We start from the raw sequence: 22,585 nt of genomic DNA, 5'->3' as shown, positions 1-22,585 counted from the left end.
TTGTGACTCAGTGATACAGCACTTGCCTCGCGTTGTGAAGCCCTGGGTTCAATCCTCAGCACCACATAAAAATAAATAAATTAAAAATAAAGGTACTGTGTCCATCTACAACTAAAATAAAATTTTTAAAAAGTCATAAATAAAAATGGGGATATTACTACTGATTCTACAGAAACTAAAACAATTATGAGACTATATGAACAATTACACACCAACAGATTGATGAAATGGACAAATTCCTAGAAATATAAAATCTATCAAGTCTACCTCATAAAGAAATAGAATATCTGAATAAAGTTAAAACAAGTGAGGAGACTCAATCAGTAATAAAAAAAATATAGCAAGCAAGGAAAAGCCCTGGACCTTATGGCTTCTTGGATGACACTACTGAATTTAAAACACACCTGCCCATATGATGTTGGGAAAACTGGATATCCAAGAATGAAGGTGATTCTTCTCTAAAATTACGAGTAAAAATTAACTCAAAATGGATCAAAAGGGGCTGGGGTTGTGGCTCAGTGGTAGAGCACTTGCCTCACACATGTGAGGCACTGGGTTCGATCCTCTGCACCAATAAAAATAAATAAAAAGATGTTGTGTCCTTCTACAACTAAAAGAATATTTAAAAAATGGATCAAAGACTTAAAAGTTAATAACTAAAACTATAAATCTCTCAGAGCAACAACTACAAAAAATACCACCTTTAAAACACTGAATTTGGCAATGATTATTTTTATTTTTATTTTTTTTAAGTTGTAGATAAACATAATACCTTTATATTATTTATTTATCTTTATGTGGTGTTGAGGATTAAACGCAGGGCCTCATACGTGGTAGGCAAGCACAGCATGCTAGGCAAGTGCTCTACCACAGAGCTACAACCCTAGACCTGGCAATGATTTCTTGATATGACATCAAGGATTAACAAAAAAGACAAATTGAATTCATGAAAATTTTAAAAATGTTGTGCATCAAAACAAAACAATAACAACAACCAGAGTAAAAAGGCAACCCAGAGATTGAGAGAAAACATTTGCAAATCACACATCTGAATAGGGAATGAAATCCAAAACTTGTAGAACTCTTGAAACAATGAAAAATTTCAAAAACAAACCACTTCAAAAATGAGAACTGGGGGCTAGGGCTGTAGTTCAGTGGTAGAGCACTTGCCTAGCATGTGTGAGGCATTGGGTTCAATTCTCAGCACCACATATATACACACACATACATACATAAAACAAAGGTCCATCAATAACTTTAAACTTTTTTTAAATAAGAAAAGGATTAACAGACATTTTGCCAGAAAAGACATATAAATGGGGAATAACCACATGAAAATATGTTCAATATTTTTACTCTTTGAGATACCATCTCATAACCATTAGGATGACTACAACCAAAAAACAAACAGAAAACAAAAGTGTTGGTTGAGAATGGCAAAATCAGAACTCTGTGCACTGTATATCAGTATAAAACAGTATTCAGAAAAAAACATGTCCATACTGAATATATACAGACTTTCTTTTGGTCATTATTATCTAAACAGTACAATCTAACAATTATTTACATTATTTACATTGTATTACAAGAAGGGCATGTTTCTTAACACTGGAGAACTCTCAACAGAGGTTAAACATAATCTAGAGGTTACCTAATATCTCGAGATTGAAGTATATAGGAGGACATGTGTAGAAATACTATATGCTACTTTACAGAAGGGATTTGAGCATGCCACAATTTTGGCATATGTGGGGGTGATGCTGATATCAATACCCTGGGAATACCAAGGGATGGCTGCACTTCTGCAGTTTTGGCAATCTCTTAAGGAATCTGAACATTTTATTTATGCTGCGACTGAACCTCCCTCTGTGAGCAATTTATCTAATTCTATTATTTTTGGCCTCATCCATCTTGAGCAAAAATGCTTTATTGTGTGGAATTCACATTTTTCCAATGGCTACTTTTAAGACTGTCTTCACTTTTGATTGTCACATCTGACTACAAAGTAGTTCTCATGTATACTAGTCTCCAAAGAATTTTTTTACTCCATCTGTAAGTTGACTTTTCTTCATTTAAACAAAGTGATATTCTTCTTAAACTTTGTCAGTCCCATTTTCTCTTTTCTCCTTCATAACTAAGGATCATATTTTACTGGTTATTCCTAGGTATAATAATTTTTATTGCATACATCTATATAGAGACTCTGGTTTCAATTCACTTTCCCTGAAGGATGCTAAGGTTTTTCTAAGTGGTCATCTTGATTTTGTGGAACTGGTAATTCTGCATTCAAAGAAACATACTGAAGCCTACTTAAATATTTTGGTTTTCTCCTTAATCCTACAGTGAATTAGTCTGGCGAAACATTCTTTTAACTCAAAAGTGTGAGCACCCCATGCTTTCAATGCGAAGTCCAATGTGAGATCCAAACTCCAAATTCTGCGTTCCCCACAGTGAGTAACGACAACCATCTCTGTTCAACTCTTTCAGTCTTCCAACTGTTACTTTCTATTAGACCATGTAAAAATCTGACCTGAACATGGACAGCTCAAAGTCAGATCAAGATTTAAAGGGATATATACAGATTATGGGCCTAAGTCCTGCTCCATCCCATGTAGCTCCCTCTTCGCTACTCCCTCCCTCAAATTCTACCTATGGGCCAGCTCTGAATTTCATCCTCCAACAATATACAAGCCAACGATACTATGGCTCTCTGGTGGAATACTAGAAACCCTGTGATACACGGACCAAAAAGCCCTCACTTCTTCCTGAAAATACTTTTTATCTGAAATCTTAATGACTTTCTTGAATAATTTTAAACTATTTTATTCACTTAGTTCACTTAAATAAGTTTCAAGTTAGTTATTCTCTGGTCCTTCACTACTTTTTCTTACATGGATGAAAATGGTTTGCTACTCAAGGGAATGAAGAGTGAGGAGGATAAAGGGCATGCTTCTCAACACTGGAGAACAACTCTCAACAGCTTTTTTCTTTCCAGGGGCACACCTTCTTTGTACAAAAACAGCCTTACTTCACATCAGCTATTTATTTGAACACAGAGAAGACTTTATTGGCAGCTACAAAGCCATAGGCCTTCACTGTCTCTCTTTAGCAAGCAGTACCTTTCCAACTTTCTTGAGTGGTAAGATTGTGCAAATCCCCAGAAGGGGGAAGAGGAACTTTTTAGGAGTTCCTCATTAGATCGTATTTTCTTCTCCCAACACAAAGCCATCTCCTATCTCAAGGAGAATTTCTTGCTTTGCTCCATGGCTCAAAAGAGGCTCACCTAGTCTCTAAATGTCACAGGCTGGGGCCCTTTAGAACAACTTAAATTTCAGTAAAATCTGTACTGTCTTCAAGACCCACATATATAGGTATTGATTCTGCCAAAAAATGAACATTCAGTTTGGAAATAAGGAAAAAAGACTGGCTATATGTTCTTTTGGTATTAACAATGGAACATTATTCAACAAGCCCACATTTTGTTTTATCTACTATTTATAATTGATTAGGGGCCCAGATAATCTAAGTTAGATGTTTATTGTAGATTTTCTTGTAAAAACTGATTCGCATTTTGTTGAAGACATATGATACTTTATATAAATGTTTACAAAGAACTTATTCCCAATCAAATATGCCTCAAGTTTTTTGTGCCTCTTTATTATCATCAGCTGACCTCTCAATTTACCCATGATTCTTCTCTCACTAAGCAATATTTCCCTTGGCTGGAATAATTAAAGTTTCATAAGTCACTTAAAAAAATTCTATTGATAGCGTATAATTAACTCACATTACAGATCCGAATAGTGGTGTAATTTCTCACTCTTAATAAACTACCCTCCAGTTAAGAACTCTTGATCTCTTAATGTTATATTTATCCATAGCAACAGCAGCTGGCATTCAAAACTGAGTAAAAGACCTTTTCAAAACCCAAACATCTCTATGACCTTTCTCAGAAGAAAGTTAATTTTCATTATATTTTATATGAATTCCTGTTAACCATGATAAATATAAAAGGTAACATGCTTTAATGAGTTGCAGATATAAAGAGACAGGCTAGTAACCCCCAATTTAAAGAGTTAATACTGCTTACTACCAGGAAGCATAATCAAAATGAATAATTACTGGAATTTCAAACTCAGTTGTTGAGCTGACATGAAGAAATGCTAATATTCATAAAAGCCAGCTAGCTTTTAGGGAAACTTAAAAAGTATAATAAATAAATGAGCACTCTTAGAATTCAGAAAGAAAGAAATTATGTTAGGGAAAGGGAAAGAATAGAAGAAGGAGATTTGATCTAGGGTCTAAGGATATGGAAGATTATGAAAGATAGTTTTATCCTTATTATAAAATAAGAATCACCCACAGACAGTATTTTCAACATTTTTCAGAGTTTAACCTCTAGTTCCAACCTTTTAATGAAAAGATTATATATATTATAGTAAGCCAAAAAAGTTTTATTTTACCTCTCAAAGGGTCAGGGTATAGTCAGGTCTACAGATTCCAAACAACATTCCAAAATTTCATATTTGCTCTGGCTGTGGTTTCTTGAGGGTTAGGAATCACCTTTAAATTCTAAGGTCAGCTACACAGCAAGAGGGTTCCTATGTTGCCCAATTTAGGAATTCAGATCTCAAAATGCCCAAAGTGATAAAAGGGGATAGTTTCCTTCTTTTAGCCAATGGTAACATTCTATTTATAAAGAATAAACTGTGTGCTGAAGTTATACCTTCAATTCTCACGTTTCCCCTTTCCTTTATTTTATACTTACCAATTTATCAGTCCCATGATCTGTCTTCACCTCAGAACTAAGTGGAAGCAGTAAGTCTGCTGTATGTTCTGGAGGAGGTGCCTCCCCAAGAACTATCAACCCCTGTGGGACAGAGAGGAGAGATAAACAACACTAAGTGACTGAAATAAATGACAAATTTAGGAGCTAATCTCAAAAGGGTAGAAGCAGAAGACTGATTTACCAAAAGACTTTTCTCTTATTCTATTGTTCAGAAACAAACTACACCAGCAGAGCACTCTGCCAATAAGCTATAGCCCCAGGTCTTTTATTTTTAATCTGATACAGGGTCTCATAACTTGTGATTCTTCTGTCTCAGCCTCTGAAGCCACTGGGATTACATTTGCCTTACTCCAAAAGCGTTATTTAACCCATTATGTCCCATTTAACCATTTATGGAATACCTAAAGAACTTTAATTGAGACAGGCATGGTGGTGCATGCCCATATTCCCAGTAACAGGGAGGCTGAGGCAGGAGGATGGGCAAATTCAAGGCTAGCTTTCACAACTTAGTGAGACTCTGCCTGAAAAGTAAATACAAGTATTATGGATGTGGCTCAGTAATAAAGCGCCCCTGGGTTTAATCCCTAGCACTGTTAAAAAAAAAAAAAAAAACTGATCAATAAAGCAAAGAATATACTACTAATGGTAACTTTGAAATATACGTTTCCAGAGTTTTGATAAAAAAATAAGCTCTATATAGATTTCCAATCTACTTTAATGCACCTGTATCAATTTTATTGAAATACTTGCTGAACTAAAAATTTGCTTCTTAATGGATGAACAAAAAGTCTAGTAGTAGGAGGGTATTCAGCAAGGCAGCAAAGGCTTCCTCACTATTCCACCTTAATGTTCTGATTTACTTGACATGTCATTCACCTTTTATTCAGAGCCTGGCATTTTTTAGTATTTTATATATATTACCAACTGGACTGGACTGAATCAACATAAGCAATGCAGTGTTTCTAGTTAACTTGATCACAAATGTGGCTGAAGGATTACCACATTAAATGTACTACTACTGTCAACTATGAGCTCAACAACTGTATTGCAGAATAATGGAGTGAAACAAAAATGGAAGAGTCCCTGGAATCAGAAATCAAAAACTTTTTTTTAATGCCCCACTGGCACTCAGCATATATAAAACTTTAGATTAAGTTCCCGCTTGACAATTTCAAATTCAGATCTTACATTCATCCCAAGTAATAGTGAACAGATCAAACCAGATTAAGAAGCTCTTATTAAAGATGGGCATGGTGGCACACACTTGCAATCCCAGCAGCTCAGGAGGCTGAGGCAGGCAGATAGGGAGTTCAAGGCCTGCCTCAGCAATTTAGTGAGGTCCTAAACAACTTAGCACATCCTATCTTAAAATAAAGAAGGGCTGGGGATGTGGCTCAGTGGTTAAGCAACCCTACATTCAATCCCCAGTGCCCCACCAAAAGAAAAAAAAAAGCAGCTCTTATTAGAATCAGCTGGGGAATATATCAAACATATGGCAGGTCCGTCATCAAATCTACTTATTATCTCAGGATAGGATTAAATATTCCACATGAAATCTCTTTCCAGCAAGGTGGGGTGGCACATTCCTGTAATCCCATGCATTTGGGAAGTTGAGGTAGGAGGATTTTAAGTTCAAGGACAGCATAGCAATTTAGCAAGAACCTGCCTCAAAACAAAATTTAAAAAGGGATGGTGATGTAGCTCAGTGGTAGAGCATTTGCCTAGCATATGCCAGGTTCATTCGATCTGCAGTAATGTGCAAAAATACATACTAGACTTCTAGATCTGATCAGTCATGGTTCTCCAACAGAATACATCAGAGAAGAGCCTAAAATATAGATTTCCTTTTTTAAAAGTCCTAAAAATTTTGACTATATTAGTTTGAGTTCACTAGAACATTGAGATATAGGTTCTTATGAGTGACTGAACCAGACTGATCCATCCCTAGGATCTTTTTTTTTTTTTTGGTGGTGCTGGGGATTGAACCCAGGGCCTTGTGCATGCAACGTAAGCATTCTACCAACTGAGTTATATATATCCCTGGCATCCTCTGGGATCCTTTTTAATTTAAAATTTTTTTAAAAGAAGAGATGTAAAAAGATGAAATGTTTATCTCAGACAGGTTTAAGGCCAGCTCAGAGAACGTAGGGAAACCTGTCTCAAATAAAATTAAAAGGGGGCTGAGAGTGTAGCTCAATGATACAGCACTCATGGGTTCAATCCCCAGTAGAGAGCAGGATGTATGAGTAATACAATATTATGGGCCACAACTTCAGTAACATTGCTGTCCCCTCAAATTTACAGAGGTTGGGAAAATAAAATATAGGGGAGGGAAAAGTGGGATTACCAGGTTATATGGCAGTTCTAACTTTTAGTTTTCAGAAGAACCTCCAAACTGTTTTCCATAAAACCTGTATCAATTTACATTCCCACCAAACAGTGCATTAGAGTTCCCCTATCACTGTATTCTTGCCAGTATTATTATTTTTGTTTTATTTTGATAGGGTACCAGTGATTAAACCCGAGGGTACTTAACTGAGCAACAATTCCCACTCCTTTTTATTTCGGGAAAGGGTCGCACTAAGTTGCTTAGGGCCTCGCTAAATAGCTGAAGCTGGCTCTAAACTTATAATCCTCCTGCCTCAGACTCCTGAGCCACTGGGGTCACAGGCATGCACCACTGCCCCCAGCAAGTTTTTGGTCTTTTTCATAAGAGTCATTCTGTATTGTGATGACACAAGTTGTTGGCCTTTTGTTCATGTTCTTTTGAAAAATGCCTATCCATTTTGTCCATTTCTTAGCGGGATTCTTTTTTTCCTGGGATGGGGCTGTTGCTTGAATCCCTTATATACTCTGGATATTACTCTCCTGTTAAATGAACAGTTTGCCAATGTTTTCTCACATACTATAGATTGTCTCTTCACTGTTGTTTCCTTTGCTGTGCACAAGTTTTCTAAGTTTGACATATATAATTTGTCAACATTTTCTTATATTTATTTAAGTTAACCACTGTTCCATTCATAAACATTTTTTAGGTGCTGGGGATGTAGAAGAGAATGAGACCTCTCCCCTCAATCTCCCCTAACGCATCCCTCAAAATTCCTTACATTATTCTAATACTGGGGTAAGTACAAACAATATGAAAGGTGTCAAATGGAAAAGGGAAGGACCTAGAGAAGGTTAAGAAGTGGAAGTGAATACTATTTCCTATTAGGCAGCCAGAGTAAACCATACCAGGAAGGTGATATTTGACTAAATATTTGACAAAAACATGAAAACAAACTTTACAGGTATCTAGAGAAAAGTCAATGCAAAAGTTAAGATGGGGGTAAATTTGATGATTTGAAGAATGATTAAGTTTTAAAGGATCAATCTAACTACTGTGCTAATACAGACAGTGGAGGAAAAACAAAAGCAGAAAAAACAGTTGCTTGGAACAAAGTGGCTGGACACTGGATATATATTTGAAGAAAGAATCAACCATATATGCAAATATGCTTGTGGGTTGGGAAGGAAGTCAGAGAACCTGACAAGGTTTCTAGCCTCTTTCAAGAAAATTAAAAAACAGATTCTACCATAAGGAACTTAACTTTATCTAGCCTTGGATTAAAAAAGTAGGCAAAGCATTACTATAACAGAAGTTTAGCAGCACTATAATAGAAGTTTAGAGAAGGTGACCTAAAAGAGAAAAGAGGTAGAGCCTAGCTAATGAGGCTGATGGAAGTGAGGCTTTAAGGAGATTTACATGATTACTTGAAATTTCCTAAAATATTCAAATATATCATTAAACTGTAGAGTTAATATTAAGTCCTTTTTTGTATGCAAGTAGTTACATTCCATTAAATTATTTGGGAAAAAGTTTATTCATGTTTAACAGCCATGAAAAGAAAGATTATTATCAGCTAAGAAAACTCTTCCACTCTACCCTGTCAAGTCAACTCAAACATGGAATTCCATAGCATTCTGTATTTCAACTGGGTCAATGAGAAATGGGTATGGCCATCAGTTTGAGCGCAAAAAGCCTTACGGTTAATGTAATCTGAAAGAGATAGCAACTGATAAAGGACAAAGTTAAAGGCCAAGAGTGTCACTCTATTCTTCACTCCAGCCCTTTGAGCCAGAAACAGGATCATGTGGCCTGCCCAGCCCTACAGAACTCTCACAAGGTAAGCTTCCGCTTTATACAAGGACCAATGGAATTGGTAAGGTCACAACTGCAGACACAGTCTTTAAAACAAAACAGTAATTGCAGATGAGTTTCTTAAGAACGTCCTTGGGCTACCTGAAGAAGACACAGCTATAACGTGGTTAAGCTGGGAACCTTAACTCTTTATAAAATTTAAAGGCTGGGGCTGGGGCTTGGAAGTAGAGCACTTGCCTAGCACATGAGAGGAACTGGGTTCAAACCTTAGCATGAAATAAAGCTATTTGCCCACCTGCAATGAAAATAAATAAATAAAAATTTGAAGACAAAAGATAAGCTCCTGCTACCCGGCATTTTTCTACCTGGTGTTTTCAATGCTTTTCCACCTCTTATCCTCAATAACATTTCCGTCCTTAGCAAGTACTATGGAATTTCTCAAATCAGTCAGAAGAAGAGATGAAAAATAATAAAGCATTTTAATGCATTAGATGTGGATGCAGAAGAATATTGGAAATATGAACTTATTCAATACATACACATATTATTTTCCTTTCTCTGTCATGGAAGATTTTTTTTTTTTTTTTTTGAACCGGGGATTTAACTTGGGAGCATTTAACCACTGAACCACATCTTCAGTCCTTTTATTTTGAGACAGGGTCTCGCTAAGTTGCTGAGGCTGGTCTGAAACTTGTGATCCTCCTCTCTTAGCCTCCTGAGCCACTAGGATTACAGTTGTGTGCCACCATGGCCAGCTGGGTATTATCTTTTGATATTAACTTCTGATAGCAAAGAACATGATGTATGGAAATTAGAATCACCTAGCAGTAGTTCACAAATACTTCCCCAAAATCTTCATTTTAAGAAAATTAATACAGTAAAGCCTTAAAAAATAAAAGCCCCACCATCTCTCCAATCTTCTATCCAAAAGACAAAGTTATAACTGAACATCTGATTATCAAACCTAGAATTGTCTCATGAACAACATAGGCAAATGACGTAAACCTAGGAGCAGAATGGGAACACCATCCACTCTACTAATGCACAGAGAAAAAAATCCCTTGGATTTCAATAACCAGAAAAGTAACAAAGCACTTAAAAGTGACCACCAACTTAAGCAAAACTCTGGAGGCCAGATACTCAAACCTTGGTTTTGGATTCACTTGGATACACTTTGGACCATGCAGAAACTACTTAATCTCTAAACCTTCATTTGTTTATCTTTAAAACTGTGGATAACAGTAAAATGCCTATAGCATAGTTTTTGGCACACAGTACAGGTGCTCAAAGGTTTCTATTAATAAAATAATAGAATAGTCTAGGTAAAATCCAAATGCATGGTAATATATCACTGAGGAAATTCCACTGCTTATTTATTAGGCTGGATTGAAGTATTCCCTCACAATTTATGTCTGCTAAGAACTAACAATATGACATTATTTGGAAGCAGGGTCTTTGTGGATGTAATCAAGTTATAATGAGCCCTTTACAGTGGCCCAAAACACACTGCAACTGGTGCATTTTTAAAAGTAAATTTTATGTATATTTTTGTTGTAGATGAATGCAGTATATTTATTTTTTTATGTGGTGCTGAGGATTGAACTCAGTGTGCCTCACGTATGCAAGAGGAGCGCTTTACCACTGCACTACAGCCTCGGTCCCCAATTAGTGCATTTTTAACAAGAAAATTTGGACACAGATATTCAAAGAAACAATGCTCATGTAGAGGCAAAGGCAACAAACAACTAGAGTGACACAGCCTCCTCCAAAGCACATCAAGGACTGCCAGCCACCACCAGAACTGTGGAAGAAGCAAGATTCTTCCTCAGAAACTTCAGAAGGAGCATGACCCTGAAAACATCCTGGCTTTAGACTTCTGACCCCAAGAACTAAGAAAGAATAAATTTCTGTTGTTTCAAGCCACCCAGTTTGTGATACTTTGTATGGAAACTTAGGAAACTTAACAGATTTAGATGAAAAAACAAATGACTTAATGATATGAACAAATCATTAAATCACTAACATTTAAATGATAGAATGATCTGAAAAGTTTTGAGGTTTTTTTTTTGACATATTACTTACTGGGATTCTCATTCTAATTTTATTGTCAGAAGTTTGTAATTGATACTGTATTTAAACTGCAGAAAAAATGTTTTATAAAAGATTATCTAGAATGACATATTTTATAGACCAAGAAACTGAGGCTCACAAATGATAAGTGACTTTATATGACCAAGATTATATAACTGTTAACAAAAGTCAGAATTAAAATGAAATATTAGTAAGTCTGGTGTTTCTTTAATATATTATGCCCTGAATATCAAGACTCCTGAGTAATCAGTATATACATAAAGTTCTAGAATATTTTCCAGATATTGAGAAATATCTTTAAGTTTTTAAAAAGTTTCCCCAAATTGCTCTGACATTACTACTAAGTGATGAGACAAATAAAGCAAGAGCCAAAAGTGAGATTATCTTTTCATACGTAGTTACCAAATCTGTAAACTGACAGGGACTGCCAAGACACTTTTCTCTACAGTGTGCAGCAAAAATATAAAAGTTTTTATGTCTTTGACTGAAGTAAAGATGTTTATCATGACATGCCTTATAATTAAAAAAATAATAATTTAAATAATCAACAAGAAAAGTTGGAAGAACATAGTTAATAACAACAAAATTTCCAGAAAGTGACAGTAAATATTCAGGATACACTGTAACAAAATTCTTTGTTTAAAGTAGTTATGTGACACTGAGAAAAATGATGGAAGAAAATATATATATAAAAATGGTTTGGGCTGGAGTTGTGGCTCAGTGGTAGCATGCTTGCCTAGCATGTATGGACCACTGGTTTCGATTCTCAGCACCACATATAAACAAATTAATGAATAAAGGTCCATCAATAACTAATAAAAATTTTTAAAAAATATTTTGTACCAAGTTGAGCTTATTAGGGAATGATCCCCCATACTTCTTTGTAATTTCCAAGTTTATCCTATTAATTGAATTGATACACAGTATTTCATCAATTTTAACTAAACCACACTTTTTCACATCTCAACATCTTTTAAATCAAGATGCATTTCACAACTGCTTTGCCCTGGTTTAATTGAAATAATCTCTGAGTGATACATAAAAAAATGGTGCATCTTACATTCTATGAAATATGATAAACTCATTGATTAATCAGAATACTGGGGGGTTGACTTCAGGATCTCATAGGTTAGTCAAGTGCTCTTTCACTGAGCTATATCCCCAGCTCTTTTTATTTTGAGACAGGGTCTCACTTAGTTGCTCAGGCTGGCTTCAAATTTGCAAACCACTGGTCTTAGCCTCTTGAGTAGCAGGGATTACATGTCTGCATCAATGGGCCTAGCACTATGGTAGTTTTATAATGAAAAACTAATATGACAAAACATATACACATATATAAAAGCACATATCTATATATGAATGTATATAAAATAGATGAAGCAACAAATATGACTGTTGTACTAACCAAGAGACTCTAGTTTTCATATATAGAAACTCCCACCTAACTACTGGCTAAAATAACTTAGAAACAGACACTGAAGAGGCGTCCCTGACACAGAAAGACTGTTTTTTTCCTCAGGATAGGTAATATCCAGTCATCTCCTGGCTATTCTTAGTCACCATTCCAGTTCACTCTCTATAAATCAGGCTTTAAAATTTCCTTTGTGAAGATGAAGTAAGAAAAGCAAAATAATCACCACCTCTAAAATCTCTAGAATATTTCTTAGTTTTGTTCTAGCTAATTTGTTTTTTGGCTAGGGGTAGGAGATGGGGGAGTACCAGGGATTGAACTCAGAGGCACTTTCCATTGGGCTACATATATCTCAGTCCTTTTCTACTTTGAGACAGGGTCTTTTTAAGTTGCTTAGGTCCTCACCAAGTGCTGAGGCTGGCCTCAAACATCCAATCCTCCTGCCTTAGCTTCCCAAGACACTGGTATTACACGTATACACCACCACACCCTCAGATCTTCTAGCTAATTTGTTACAGTTAGTCATGATTTAATCTGTTCTCTCCCCTAAGGGAACAAATTATTAAAAAGTTAATCCTTTGGACTATGTCAATTATAATATGCTCAGATGGATTATTGGAGATTTATACATAAATCCAATATGAGGGGGAAAACCTAGAACTATCCAGTGAACTTTTTGTTTAAAGAGGAGAAGTGGAATTTTTTTAAAAAATATTTATTTATTTTTTTAGTTCTCAGTGGACACAACATCTTTGTTTGTATGTGGTGCTGAGGATCGAACCCGGGCTGCTTGCATGCCAGGTGAGAGCGCTACCGCTTGAGCCATATCCCCAGCCCCCCCCCCCCCCCCGAAGTGGAATTTTTAACATAAATGTTTAAAAAGAGTAGATAGAGGAAGCTACAGAACTTTTACATCAAACTTTCATCACTTTATTTATCTTGTCATTTGATCACCCTTTAACTTTAGACCTATTAATTAATCTAACGCATACTGTTTACAGTAAGCAGTTTTCTTAAGGCCGTGACAAGCATTAAGGATAAAAAGATACTTAACACATTTTTAGGAGTAGACTTTATCTAGACCCATCTGTCAGTCATGAAGCTCATAAAATATTAAGAACAAAAGACACTGTGCAAGAATGTAAAGCTCCATGAAGGTAAAATTTTTGTTCACTATGTGACCATTCCACAGAGAAAAGTGGTGCTACACAGTAAGCACTCAATATTTGTTGAATAGATTTTTTTTTTTTTTTCTGTGCAAATTTCTTTTCAACTCAAATTCAAACTGGAGGGGCTGGGGATGTGGCTCAAGCGGTAGCGCGCTGGCCTCCCATGCGTGCGGCCCGGGTTCGATCCTCAGCACCACATAACAACAAAGATGTTGTGTCCGCCGAGAACTAAAAAATAAATATTAAAAATTCTCTTTCTCTCTCTCCTCTCTCACTCTCTCTTTAAAAAAAAAAAAAAACTGGAGCAAAAAGCTTTCTCCTATGTTGATTTCTCACGACGAAAAACTATGTAATGTCAATATAAAAAATAAAAGCTGTAAGGTAGCTTATTAGTCCTTCACAGGGGAATAAAGCAAAATAAAACTCTTCATCATCAATGTATTTACCTCAACAATTGTTTAGGCAAACCCTATTTTTTCTCAAGCAAGCAAGAGAGGCTTAGTAATAAAACAGGAAACAGCTAATCAAAAGAGCAAGATAGTAAAAATCCTCACTAGACATGAACACATAATGAATCTGATAGCTAATGGTTTACATTAATTATATAGTCTTTTATTTGGGGTGGGTTTTATGTTAACTCAGACACCCATGCTGTTCTTTTCTAAATACACGTCAATTAAATATTATATTCTAGCCTTGTTTACTACAGTATACTATCCAACATCAGCTTATAATATCAGATTAAACCTTTTATCTTGACATAGTGAAGAATTACTGAAAGGGTAGGAGAGGATGAAAAAAAAAAGGGAAAATGGTAGTTTTTAATTGGGCTGAAAACACCAGATACTGATCCCTTACCTTATTAGCACGAATCTGTTTGTAAATATCAGTTTGCTGACGAATTCGATATTCCAAGTCAGAAACATGAGCTTGAAGCCAGTTCCAGCGGCTCACAATAGCTGCTCGGTCTGCAGCCCATCTCCATTCTGACCTGCGTCTCCTAAAAGGAAATAAACTGAGTGAAATCCAAGAGTAGATAGTATCTATACCAAATCAGATGAAGGCACTTATACAGACTAACTTATTATCAAGAAAAAGTAAAGATGGACACACACACAGAACCTACAGGAAGGACACTTGTGGAATAAAACACTTCATATAGATTAAGAACCCTGATCCTGTGCACCCCCCCTAAAAAATCCTCTGAAATTGCCTTAATTTTTCTACTTTAAAATAAGACATATATGAAAAATAATTTGTTAAAAATTCCAGTCACAGAAAAATATTTTCTGTAAAAGCACTACTCATAACTAAACTCATCAACAAAAGCTAATACTAGAGGAAAAAAATCTTTAAAGATAAATAAGTCTGAGAGATATAAAGATCTACACAAATGGCAAGATATATGTTTTAATAAGGCAATTTTCATATAAATCTGTAAATTCAAAGACATCCCAATGAAATTCTCTGCAGGGTTCTAAAAGTTCACACAGAAAAAAGAATCATTAGCAAAGATATTCTAAAAAGTAAAACATGATATAAATTTAAATTATCAGCTATCAAAACTCATTATAAAATTATGGTAACTAAGGCAATATACGATGGACAAAAGACCAATGGAACAGAATACAGAGCCTCACAACTTAAAATTGGATATATAAAGCTATGGCATTCAAATCAAGTGAGATTCTAATGAATTAGATTGATCTATTCAAAATGCCTAGTTCTTTATATAGGGAAAGTAAAAGTTTCTTTTTTCATGATATAATTCCATAATTTAAAATTTTCAAATTGCTATATTTGTACATATACACTTAAAACACAAAGAGTATCTTGGGACTCAGAACAGGAAAGAATTTCTTAAATAAGAAACAAAACATGACCTAATTTTCAAAAAGGTCTAATTAACAAAGTTAAAAGGCAAGGTACTGATTGGTAGAGGATATCTGTAAACAGACATATCTAAAGATTAAATAATCAAAACATATAACAAAACTCCAGAAATATGCTGGAATTAAAAAAGAGATGATTTTAATTCACAGGAGAAAAACTCAAATGATCAATAAATACAACATATGCCCAATCTTATTAGAATTTGGTTAAAATAGTAAATAAAATATTGAGATGCTGATTTAAATCTAGACAGGGGATGATAAGATATGTAAAACAGCAATTTGTACACTGCTCCTAAGTGGTATGACTACTTTTGAAGAATAATTTGGAAATATCTGGCTAGGTGGACAATCTACATACCTAACCATTATGAAATTGTGCTTCTGAGAATTTAACTTTTACATCTGCATATGGAAATAGGTTCATTGCAGAATTTGTAATAAATCCAAAATTAATTACAACCTAACTGTTAAAGCACTTAAATTAATTTATTCCTCTAAAAATTTCTCCTATAGTAATAAACACAAATCTATAACTCTACATATCAACAAGACTAAATCTCAGAACACAATATTAAATGGAGAAGTCACATAAAAACAAAAAAATAAGTATGAGTACTATTACAGGGAACAGAGTGTAGCTCAGTAGTAGAGTGCTGAAGACCTGGAGTCAACATGGTGTAGGAGGTAGGAATAAATACTAGTACAGGTACATACAAATAGTAAAGGAATTTAATAAAATACTATTTGGAAACTTAATTTGCTACATGTATCAACATGACCATCAACCAACAGTGGTGCAATGGAAAAACTACATGAAAAACTAAAAAATAATGATTGTTACTAATATAGTTAGGTTTAAAAAAACGGTATAAAACATGTATAGAATGTATATACAACAAATTCAGGATGAGTGTAAGGTCTTTATTATCTCTGGGAAGGGGAATAGAAAAATTGTGGAGTTTAGCTCTACTTAAAATGTAACATTTGACTTCTCAGAAAAATTATGACAGAAATGTGGCAATTTAACATTCTTTAAGAGGGGTATATTGCTCCTGCTTTATTCTGTATTCAGTTTGTAACCAAAATATTTCACAATCTACTACAAAATTATTTTTTCCAGAAATAAACAGTCACAATGCCCTTGGTTCTACTACTAATTAGAAAACACACACTTACTACTAAAAATTATAATACATGAATTTTTATATAATCCCATTGATAAATGTCAATAATAAATATGGTTGCAGTAAGGTTAGAAATGAGTGCTTAATCATCATAATAAAAATAGTAATTGTACTAACTTTTATATGATCCTAACAAGTCATTCAGATCAACCATTGTGATAAAGTATTATACAATTGTGTATGTTCTTCTAGAAACAAGGCATTTTATAGTTTCCTAATTCTGATGGAATAACTTTAAAATAAAACAATACATTGTAGTACGTAGTGAAAGGCTTCAATGTAGGCTGTGTAGGTCTACTTCTGACCTGAATTCAAAATAATCAGTCCTCAAGTGATTAGAAATAACCTAGAGACCACCCCTTTCTAAAAGACACATAGCCAGTTGCCCTTCATATCCTATTCCCAATTAAAACTAGATTTAAAAGGCTTACCATCATCCTATCCTGCAAAATTTCTACCTTTTATAGGTTCCATTCATTTTGAATGGTACCAAGTCCCCATCTGTCACTGCTGGTCTACGTATTGATATTCATTGGTCAATCAGATTATGTTCCCTAAATGAACTCGCCTTGAATAAACTCACATTTCTTGTTACTCCTATACTCAAAAAAAAAAAAAAAAATCACACAGTTCTTTCCCCTTCCAAAATTTGGATTTCAAGGAAATAATATACCAACTTTTCAATTCTGTGACTATTTCATAATCTCGAGCTTACATTATCTTTTGATTTAATTAAGAATGAAACTACAGATTGTCCTAAAAATAGGATACTTGGACAATTGTATTGTGTGCATGTACAAATATGTACAAGCACTCAAGAGTCTTCTCTACTACATTCTTTGAAGTATGAAAACACAGGTCACAATAATTGTCAATAACCAATCACAAATAGCAACACACCAGAGTTTATCAGGCAGCAGTGCAATAGTATAGTACACATTACTATTGTATACACTGTATCAATGTCTTTTTTATAAGACAGCTGCTTTTGAACACTGATCATCTGAAATCCAGGGCAGTCCTCAAAATGACAATCTAGTTCTAGAAAATACATTTCTAATATTACACCAGTTATGTAAGTAATTTTGTTCAGCTTAAATACATTTAGTAAAAGTAACTTTTGCAATGACTTTTCTGTACCTTCATAATGAATTTTAAAACATTTTATAAATTTAAATATTCACCTATTATTTTTTCTCACTAAAAACAGATCATTAAAAATAATACTTATTTCAAAGTTACCATAAGTGGTATATATGTTGCTCAATTTAAAAACCAAAGGTAAGGAAAGACACCTTGTTGGCAAACTTAGGCTACTTCTGCGTTTGTACCCGAGGTGGACAAAAAAAATCCTGAATGTAGTTCATAAGCTTTCTCCTGACAGTGTTCCAGGATCCCAAGTATTCCAGATTAGCAGGAGAGATGAAATCTTATTGTTATCTCCGAATGAGACATCTTAATTTTTTTTCTTTCTTTCTTGTTTGCTTGGGGCAGGAGGTACACACGTGGAAAGCTAGGTTCAGGCCAGGCATAAAGGCACATGCCTGTAATCCCTGTGGCTCAGAAGCTGAGACAGGAGGATCTCTAGTTCAAAGCCAGCCTCAGCAATTTAGGGAGGCCCTAAGCAACTCAGTGAAACCCCGCTCCTAAATAAACTACAAAAAGAGGGGTAGGGGGGCGGTAGGGATGTGGTTCAGTGGTTAGATGCCGCTGGGTTCAATTCCCTGTATAAAAAACAAAACAAAAACCGGTTCAATTTTCAACACTGCAAAAACAAAACAAAAAACTGTTCTGAAAATATGGAAGGAAGGAAAGGAAGGAAGATATACTGGGAAGTGATACTGGTCAAACTATATTGTGTGCATGTACAAATATGTAACAACAAATTCCACCATTCTGTATTACTATAACATACCAATAAAAAATGTGTGCAGGGTGGGGGGGAATATACACCAGGAAAAGTAAATTTTTAAAAACATTTTAGTTCACAATAACTTTTGTACATACCTTTTTTCTTTGGTAGAAAGGTCAGAAGTAATAGGCCTGGGGTTCTATGCCTAGCATCACCAACACCAACCCCCCCCCCCACGCCCACCAAAAAGGCAATAGGCCTACTATTTCACATGTATGCTAAATAACAATACAAACTCAGCCTTCTGATAATACTTTTTGGAAACTGGCCAATGAAATAATCACAAAAAGCAGCAATAAAGGAATATTATTAGCAATCATCAGCTTATTAACAGGTTTCATTCTACAAATACATATGTGCTGGTATACAATTGATTTGCAATAGAAAACTATCAGTTTTTCTATAATGTTGTTCAAACTCAGATTAATTGTAATAAAAAATGGAAAACCCTACTCAAGAATCCATAAACTATCTTATGTTTAAAACATGAGTAATATGAGCAGAGAGCTGAGCTATCAGCAAACATGAGAGGTATGTAGTTATTAACAAGTCTGGGGTGAGATGTGATGTTACCATACCCCAGTGGCAGAGTAGAATACCACAGAATATTAAAATCACAAAGAAGGGCTCGGGATGTGGCTCAAGTGGTAGCGCGCTCGCCTGGCATGCGTGCGGCCCGGGTTCGACCCTCAGCACCACATACCAACAAAGATGTTGAGTCTGCCGAAAACTAAAAAATAAATATTTTTAAAAAAAATTAAAAAAAATAAAAAAAATAAAATCACAAAGAGTAGTATTAAAATCACAAGAGTAAGAGTTCCCTGCTGTACATTTTTTTCCTTGACAAAACAAACCACACAATTTTCTGTTTATTGAAAATGAAGGTAGGGGCTGGGGATGTGGCTCAAGCGGTAGCGCGCTGGCCTCCCATGCGTGAGGCCCGGGTTCGATCCTCAGCACCACATACCAACAAAGATGTTGTGTCTGCCGAAAACTAAAAAATAAATATTAAAAATTCTCTCTCTCTCTCTCTTTCTCTGTCCTCTCTCACTCTCTCTTAAAAAAAAAAAAAAAAGGAACCAGTGTGTGGTTCTTTAAAAAAAAAAAAAAAGAAAGAAAGAAAATGAAGGTAGACCTCCCCCAATATCGAAAATGTAAATTTAATACTCTAATAATTTATGGCTCAAGAACAGCAGACACTGATTTCACATTAGGCATATACTCAGTATATGGACTTATTAAAAAAACCTCCATAGCCTCTGATTATAGAATGATATTATAAATATAACAATGACTTGATTTCCAATACAGCCATAATCAATAATGAAGACATGAATTCCAACACTGGTAAGGTTTTCAACTGTTTCCCTTCGATGGTTCCATGCTAACAATTGGTGAAATTGCTTTAACTTTGTATTTTATTGCTGTGTGCTTTTTTTCAGTTTCCAGCAAAACTTTTGTCCACATGTATTATGGTTAACACTTGGGTAGAAATTTTTTTAACTCTTATTTTGATGTTACATAGTTTTTATTGGTAAATTTGCTTTGTCTACATGTGCTGTGTAAAAAATTTATTTAAAATTCACACTATGAATTGCTTTTCAGTTATCTAAATGCAGTAAACTTGTATAACATTTGCTTTTGTGATACTAAATAGTAAATTTTAATGTTGTCAGCTATGTGCCAATATTGGTTTGTAAGTACTTGTCAAATATATTGATTCCCTTAGATGTGTGAACTTACTCTTTTAATACATCTTTTTACAGAAGTAGATTACCTACCTATCTAGAACTGAGGACATTCTGCTGAATCTAAAAATATATAGAATAAGTACTGTATTTACTTAAGAAAAAATCATTTCCTCTTTATAGAACATTCTAAAGCCATACAGTGGAAAGTATTCCCCTACCTAAATATAAGGCTCAGTTTACATCTTAGTTAATGTGGAAAAAATTATTTTTTAAAATGTTTTTAGTTCTTTAAAATCATCTTGAATGGTACTTTTAATGGAAATGTTTCATTAGAAGACAACAACAGATCAATACCAGAAACTTTATGTAAGGGGATTTAATCTATCTTAAAAGTGGGGTCCAGGCTCCTTCTATTTTAGTGGAAATTATTCATTGAATCTTCAAAGAGGTCAATGATATAATCTTTCCTACTGCACCAAAACAGGAAATGATCTGAACACTTCAACTCAGAGATGATCATCATTGATTTTGCTAAAATAAAAGTGCTAAGTAATGTAGTAATTTCTGCTGAGAATGAAAAATAAAAATTTGTAATAATATACCTCTTTCTCAGAACTTATCAATGGACTATGAATTCATGATTGTTGTATTGACTTTCTGTAATTTATAAACCCTATATTAAATGCCCATAGCACTGCCACAGTGGTGGATACACTTTTATTCTGAGATGAACTACACTTTTATCCACAGTGGTGGATATACTTTTATTCTGAGATGAACTACAGCAAAAGCTTTGATTTATCTAAAGAGCTAGACATGGCAAATACCTTGACCTCGTGTTGGTTCTAATTAAGTTAGGCAGTTCCATTTCAAGACAGAAATTTGTACAGAAGTCCAACAAAATAGTGCCAGACAATTTTAATGGTTTCAGTAAAGCAAAAACAAATATGCCAGAAAGACCTGAATGGTGGTCATTTCAGTTTTTATTGTTTTCCCATCTACCACCAACTCTTTTCCTTTTAATTTAACAAAGGTTTTATTAAAGTCCTCAAACTCAAAGTACAATGACTGGTCTGAGTAAATCAGTCAAATGCTCATCTGGTGAGCTACTTCACAAGAATTACATGCACAAGAAAGCCTGAGACACCTAAATTCTGAAATCTCCAGTTAGTTTAGATCATTTATAAAACAAAAAGAAGACATACAGCAAAACTGAGTCTGTACCAGAATATCCAATACCTACAACTGCCCGATTCCTGATATCCAAAGTAAGGGTCACCAAGAGACATTAATCCTGAAATTACAGACTCAAGTGGGGAAGGGGGTGACCCTTAAGTATTCACTATAAAGCACAAAAGCAGTATGAAAGAAACAGGACAGAGCAGGAAGAGAGTTTCTCAACAAATTCCTACTTTTATTTACTTTTTATGATCATGGACATGTAAACTGACCTTTGGAAATAACAATATCTGCCTCACAGGGTTATGATATTCATAAAGTTGTACAATTCTAACTGTAATGTACATAGTATTAGATAAACAATTTATTTCATAAAAATAACCTTGCATTTCAATTCCATATATTCCATACCATAAATGGTACAAAAAAGGAAGTGGGGGGATAATAAGATGAAAAGAAATATCCAGGGCTAGGGCTCTAGCTCAGTGGTAGAGTGCTTGCTTAGCATAAGTGAGGCACTGGGTTCGATTCTCAGCATTGGATATAAATAAGCAAAAATAAAAGTCCATGAATAACTAAAAATCCAAAAGACAAATTAAAGAAGTAACAGGTGTTTTCACTTAGCCTGTAATCCCAGCGAGTCTGAGGCACAGATCTAAGGCCAGCCAGGGCAGTTTAGGGAAACTCTGTCTCAAAATAAAAATGGTCTGGGAGTATAAGTATAGCTCAGTGGTAGAGCACTCTCAGGGTTCAATCCCCAGTATGGTAGGGTGTTATGTAATAATTCTCAACATCAGCACAACATCAGTAACATTACCCTCCCCACCTCCTACAATGAGTTGAAGAAATAAAATACAGGAGAGGGAAAAAGAACCAAATTGTCCAGCATTAAACAGCCCTTATGTAAAATAAATCCCACGAAAACAAACTTAGACAAACATTCTCTTAGCACATTCCCATCAGTCACTCTAATTAGGTTACATCAGCTTTCTGCAAGTTTGTGGCAACAGGAAACAAATGTACCAGAGCTGTTTCTAAACTGCTGACTCATCCTGACAGTCTCTAGGGACTGAACTTAAACTTAACCCCTTTGTCTTATTATTTAAACCAGACTATTTCTGCT

The 22,585-nt window shown here is 34.8% G+C and overlaps 1 protein-coding gene across 12 annotated transcripts in view; it reads right to left on the bottom strand.

Moving 5' to 3' along the window:
* Kansl1 (KAT8 regulatory NSL complex subunit 1) overlaps window positions 1-22,585 on the bottom strand; it is a 197,334-nt gene that overhangs the window by 50,421 nt on the left and 124,328 nt on the right. For 9 of the 12 annotated variants that reach the window (XR_013436010.1, XM_078041924.1, XM_078041930.1 and 6 more), the window contains 2 exons: window positions 14,460-14,601; window positions 4,769-4,870 (listed from right to left, as the gene is read on the bottom strand). Coding sequence is in view for 11 of the 12 variants with exons in the window: in XM_078041924.1 (XP_077898050.1) it covers window positions 4,769-4,870; window positions 14,460-14,601 (244 nt within the window). In the remaining variant the exon portion in view is untranslated. The remainder of the gene's footprint in view (window positions 1-4,768; window positions 4,871-14,459; window positions 14,602-22,585) is intronic. The other 3 variants (XM_078041928.1, XM_078041931.1, XM_078041929.1) reach the window with 1 other exon arrangement.

This window comes from Ictidomys tridecemlineatus, chromosome 3, assembly GCF_052094955.1.
Source record: "Ictidomys tridecemlineatus isolate mIctTri1 chromosome 3, mIctTri1.hap1, whole genome shotgun sequence".
Taxonomy (NCBI): domain Eukaryota; kingdom Metazoa; phylum Chordata; class Mammalia; order Rodentia; family Sciuridae; genus Ictidomys; species Ictidomys tridecemlineatus.
This window is presented reverse-complemented; position numbering and strand designations above follow the sequence as displayed.